The sequence below is a fragment of the Scyliorhinus canicula genome, chromosome 2 (genome assembly GCF_902713615.1).
Source record: "Scyliorhinus canicula chromosome 2, sScyCan1.1, whole genome shotgun sequence".
Lineage (NCBI taxonomy): Eukaryota > Metazoa > Chordata > Chondrichthyes > Carcharhiniformes > Scyliorhinidae > Scyliorhinus > Scyliorhinus canicula.
In genome coordinates, this window is record NC_052147.1 from 104237955 (window position 1) to 104243954 (window position 6000).

Consider the following 6000-nt stretch of genomic DNA (forward strand, 5'->3'; position numbering starts at 1 on the left):
ATGCATGTGAACCAATGATTAGAAATTACTCCTGCCACGACCTCTGTCCAATCCCATAGAAAGATACAGTCAGAATTTTTGCCCTTCATTATCTTTACTGTGGCTAATTAAATTCAATTCAAAGCCTCAAACGTTAAGGAGGCTGAAGAATGACCGTGCTTCCTATTCAACTCTGACCCTGTTACACTCAATAAAATTCACTGACAGTCCCTCTTACATTATACACCTCCCTCTGCCTGTCCCTGGTACACTGTGTATCTCCCGGTCTATCCCGATACACTGTTCATCACACTGCTCATCACACTGCCTGATCTTGATACACTGCATATCTCACTGCCTGTGCCTGTTACAATGTATACCTCACTGCCTTCCCTTGTTATACTGTATACCTCACTGCCGGTCCTGATACGCTGTTCCATTACACTGTATATTGTGGTGAATTATAAATACTAATAATCCACACTATTGTACATGTGTTGAGCCTGTATATTGTATTGGATCACGTGTAGTTGCGTGGCTCGACCCATAGGGGGAGATGAGGAGTTTGTATTGGGCTCCACCCTTGGCTCCGCCATGGCTCCACCCATGGCTCCTCCCCCTAACCCAAAGTATAAAGGTTGATGCTGAGAGCCTGCCTGCCAGTTCATCTGGAGTTCATCTCGTCACAGGCAGGCTCTGTTGTAAGACGATTAAAACCACTGTTCACTTCTAACCACGTGTCGCGTGAATTGATGGTCTCATCATGTATCTCACTGCCTGTCTCTCTTACTCTGCATTTCTCACTGTCTAAGCCTGTTACAATGTGTATCTCACTGTCTGCCCCGTTATACTATACTGTGAAAATTCACCAGTCACCAACTGCTTGTTGGGTGAATTGGATATCCTGAATTCTCCCTCAGTGTCCCCGAACAAGGGCCAGAGTGTGGTGACTGGTGGATTTTCACAGTATCTTCATTGCAGTGTTAATGTAAGCCTACATGTGACACTAATAAAGATTATTATTACCTCACTGCCTGTCCCGGATACACTGTCCCATTAGACTGTATATCTCTCTGCCTGTCTGTGGTACACTGTATCTCACTGCCTGTCCCCGTTACACTGCATATCCCACTGCTTCTCCCTGTTACACTGTATATCTCACTGCCTGTCTGTTGTGCACTGTATCTCACTGCCTGTCCTTGTTACACTGCATATCCCACTGCTTCTCCCCGTTACACTGTATATCTCACTGCCTGTCCCCGTTACACTGCATATCCCACTGCTTCTCCCTGTTACACTGTATATCTCACTGCCTGTCTGTAGTGCACTGTATCTCACTGCCTGTCCTCGTTACACTGCATATCCCACTGCTTCTCCCTGTTACACTGTATATCTCACTGCCTGTCTGTGGTACACTATATCTCACTGCCTGTCCTCGTTACACTGCATATCCCACTGCTTCTCCCTGTTACACTGTATATCTCACCGCCTGTCTGTGTTACACTGGATATCGGGGCTGGTTTAGCACAGTAGGCTAAACAGCTGGCTTGTAATGCAGAACAGGGCCAGGAGCGCGGGTTCAATTCCTGTACTGGCCTCCCGAAACAGGCGCCGGAATGTGGCTTTTCACAGTAACTTCATTGAAGCGTACTTGTGACAACAAGTAATTATTATTATTATTATATCTCACTGCATAATCCCATAGCCTGTCCCTGTTACACTGTATATCTCACTGCCTGTCCTCGTTATACTGCATATCTCATAGCCTGTCTCTGTTACACTGTATATCTCACTGCCTGTCCCCGTTACACTGCATATCCCATAGCCTGTCACTGTTACACTGTATATCTCACTGCCTGTCCCCGCTATACTGCATATCCCATAGCCTGTCCCTGTTACACTGTATATCTCACTGCCTGTCCCTGTTATACTGCATATCCCATAGCCTGCCCATGTTACACTGTATATCTCACTGCCTGTCCCCGTTATACTGCACATCCCATTGCCTGTCTCTGTTACACTGCATATCTCACTGCCTGACCCCATTATACTGCATATCCCTTAGCCTGTCTCTGTTACACTGTATATCTCACTGCCTGTCCCCACTATACTGCATTTCCCATAGCCTGTCTCTGTTACACTGTATATTTCACTGCCAGTCCCCGTTATACTGCATATCCCATAGCCTGTCTCTGTTACACTGTATATCTCACTGCCTGTCCACGTTACACTGCATATCCCATAGCCTGTCTCTGTTACACTGTATATCTCACTGCCAGTCCCCATTATACTGCATACCCCACTGCCTGTCTCTGTTACACTGTACATCTCACTGCCAGTCAGTCCCCATTATACTGCATATCCCTTAGCCTGTCTCTGTTACACTGTATATCTCACTGCCTGTCCCCACTATACTGCATTTCCCATAGCCTGTCTCTGTTACACTGTATATCTCACTGCCTGTCCCCGTTATACTGCATATCCCACTGCCTGTCCCTGTTACACTGTATATCTCACTGCCTGTCCCCGTTATACTGCATATCCCACTGCCTGTCTCTGTTACACTGTATATCTCACTGCCTGTCCCTGTTATACTGCATATCCCATGGCCTGTCACTGTTACACTGTATATCTCACTGCCTGTCCCCGTTATACTGCATATCCCATAGACTGTCTCTGTTACACTGTATATCTCACTGCCTGTCCCTGTTATACGGCATATCCCACTGCCTGTCTCTGTTACACTGTATATCTCACTGCCTGTCCCTGTTATACGGCATATCCCACTGCCTGTCTCTGTTACACTATACTTCACTGCCTGTCTTTGCTACATTGCTTATCTCATTGCCTGCCCCTGAAACACTGTATAACTCATTGACTGCCCCTGAAACATTGTATATCTCATTGCCTGCCCTCGTTATACTGCATATCCCATAGCCTGTCTCTGTTACTGTCTCTGTCTCTGTTTGGGCAGCAGGGTAGCATGGTGGTTAGCATAAATGCTTCACAGCTCCAGGGTCCCAGGTTCGATTCCCGGCTGGGTCACTGTCTGTGTGGAGTCTGCACGTCCTCCCACTGTGTGCGTGGGTTTCCTCCGGGTGCTCCGGTTTCCTCCCACAGTCCAAAGATGTGCGGGTTAGGTGGATTGGTCATGCTAAATTGCCCGTAGTGTCCTAATAAAAGTAAGGTTAAGGGGGGGGTTGTTGGGTTACGGGTATAGGGTGGATACGTGGGTTTGAGTAGGGTGATCATGGCTCGGCACAACATTGAGGGCCGAAGGGCCTGTTCTGTGCTGTACTGTTCTCTGTTACACTATATATCTCACTGCCTGTCCCTGTTATACTGCATATCCCACTGCCTGTCTCTGTTACACTGTATATCTCACTGCCTGTCCCCATTATACTGCATATCCCAGAGCCTGTCTCTGTTACACTGCATATCTCACTGCCTGTCCCCGTTATACTGCATATCCCATTGCCTGTCCCTGTTACACTGTATATCTCACTGTCTGTCTGTTACACTGTATATTTCACTGCCTGTCTGTTACACTGTATATTTCACTGCCTGTCTGTTACACTGTATATCTCATTGCCTGTCTGTTACTGTGTATCTCACTGCCTGTCTGTTACACTGTATATTTCACTGCCTGTCTGTTACACTGTATATTTCACTGCCTGTCTGTTACACTGTATATCTCATTGCCTGTCTGTTACTGTGTATCTCACTGCCTGTCTGTTACACTGTATATTTCACTGCCTGTCTGTTACACTGTATATTTCACTGCCTGTCTGTTACACTGTATATCTCACTGCCTGTCTGTTACACTGTATATTTCACTGCCTGTCTGTTACTGTATATTTCACTGCCTGTCTGTTACACTGTATATCTCACTGCCTGAATCTGCTACACTGTATATCTCATTGCCTGTCCTTATACAGTGTATATCTCACTGCCTGTCCCAGACACACCGTATCTCATTGACTGCCCTCTTTCAGACTCTGTAACTCACTAACTGCCCTCTATTACTCTGTGTCTCACTGACTGTCCTCCGTTACCCCCTGTTCACCACACTGACTGCCTTCTATGACCCCTGTGTATCTCAATGTCATGACCTCGTACTTGTAGCCACCCCCCCCCCCCTCGCAGTGCTGACTTGTGATAAGCTCAGTGGTGGCACAGCCGTGAGCACCCAGCAAATAACTTCTGATGCCAAGTTAGGGTTAAGCTGAGAGTTTGAGAAGCTGCAGGTACTGCGCACTCACAACCCCGAAAACAATAAGGTAACTCACCATTTTCTGCATGTTCGCCGCAGGGGGTTGAACTTTGCTCCTGAGTCGGTTGTGGTGGGCCAGGATGGCAAAGCCTTCTTTGGGCGTCAATTCTGCAAGGAGAAAGTGATAAAAATGTAAAAATGCAAATGCTGGGGGCCTGGCCTGACGATCTCCATGGCAACAACTGAATGTGTCTCAAAGGTCCAATTCTGACACTGGGCACTAACAGGAATATTTTACTTATTCATTGCAAGCAACACTTTTAAAAAAATCTTTGGTAAGTTGGAGGTACAATTTGACCCCTTTGCAAGATATGCTTCTAAAATTAGTCACATTCTGCACAAGTTGGTCAATAAAGATTGAAGTCATTCTGCTGATAAAGGAGATGATAAAAGTTTTTGCCACCTGCAAACTTTCATCTGAAGTTTTTTCATTGGAAGCAAAGTAGTTCTATAATTTGCTACAACCTTTTCAGAGAATAATTGCGGCGAGTTTAAATTAAATGCCCCCCCCCCCCTCTCCCTCCCCCTCCCTTGGGCAATACACAGGGACTTAAGAGAGTTTGCAATCCTTTACCTTTCAGACCATAGTGGAGGGTCCCTTTCCCGGGCTCTGTGTCTGCTTCTGCCGTAGCTGCCAACGCCAAGCTGGCCAACAGGACCGGTAGCACAGCCGCCCCGTTCATCTGAACCGTTGATCAGTGTTGAATTTCCGAGACTGCGTCTTCTTATTGCCGCCTGCTCACCAGTGTCTCCTTCCACTGCAGCAAAGGGGGTTGGAGAACCAGAGAGGGAGACAGAGAGAGGAAAAAGAACAAGCAGACAAGGGAACAGAGAATGCGACTCACCACCACCAGCCGGGGACTGCTGCACGGGGGGCAGTTACACACACTGCACCATTCAGCAACTGCATCCAGCACTTGCGTGTCCTCTGCACCGCACCGCTCACTGAGAGGCATGGAACTTGCAAAGTGTCATTTCATCGTCGGAAGGTGCCAGGGACCCTGTGACAGATCTCGATTCCTGTCCCTCAGGGTGTGGTTTTACATTCCACCGACCTCATTTGTTTGTCTCATATCGTTGCTCTGCCAATTTTTGTGGCAGATCCGATTGTGAGGCGCCATAAGACCATACCAAATAGGAACAGGTGTAGGCCATTCAGCCCCTCAAGCCTACTCGGCCGTTCAATAGGATTGTGGCTGATGGGCATTCCTCACCTCCACTTTCCTGCCCTTTCCTTGTAACCCCTGATGCCCTTATTGTTCAAGAATCTATCTCAGCCAACCCAAAGATGTGCAGGTTAGGTGGATTGGCCATGCTAAATTGCCCCTTAGTGTCCACAGATGTGTTGTTTAGGTGGGGTTATGGGACCACGGGGATAGGGTGGTGGAGTGGGCCAAGGTAGGGGGCTTTTTCAGAGGCTCGGTGCGGATTCAATGGACCAAATTACCTCCTTCTGTACCGAGAGGAAATTCCTGCTCATCTCAGTTTTAAATAGGCTCCCCTTTATTCTGAGACTATGCCCTCTGATCCTAGCCCGTCTCATGAGGGGAAACATCCTCTCAGTATCTACCCTGTCAAGCTCCTTAAGAATCCTATGGGCGGGATTCTCCGTCCCTCCACGCCGGAATCACACCCAGCCGAGGTCCCAGGTTCGATTCTGGTTCACCGTCCGTGTGGAGTTTGCACATTCTCCCCGTGTTTGCGTGGGGTTCTCCTCCACAACCCAAAGATGTGCAGGCTAGGTGGCT

The 6000-nt window shown here is 47.8% G+C and overlaps 1 protein-coding gene across 1 annotated transcript in view; it reads right to left on the reverse strand.

Moving 5' to 3' along the window:
- LOC119956817 (C-type lectin domain family 18 member A-like) overlaps nucleotides 1-5462 on the reverse strand; it is a 75664-nt gene extending 70202 nt beyond the window's left edge. Inside the window, exons 1-2 of the mRNA XM_038784269.1 lie at nucleotides 4827-5462; nucleotides 4269-4360 (exon numbers count right to left, since the gene is read on the reverse strand). Coding sequence (XP_038640197.1) covers nucleotides 4269-4360; nucleotides 4827-4935 — 201 coding nt within the window. The 5' untranslated portion in view covers nucleotides 4936-5462. The remainder of the gene's footprint in view (nucleotides 1-4268; nucleotides 4361-4826) is intronic.
- Nucleotides 5463-6000: the final 538 nt, after the last annotated feature.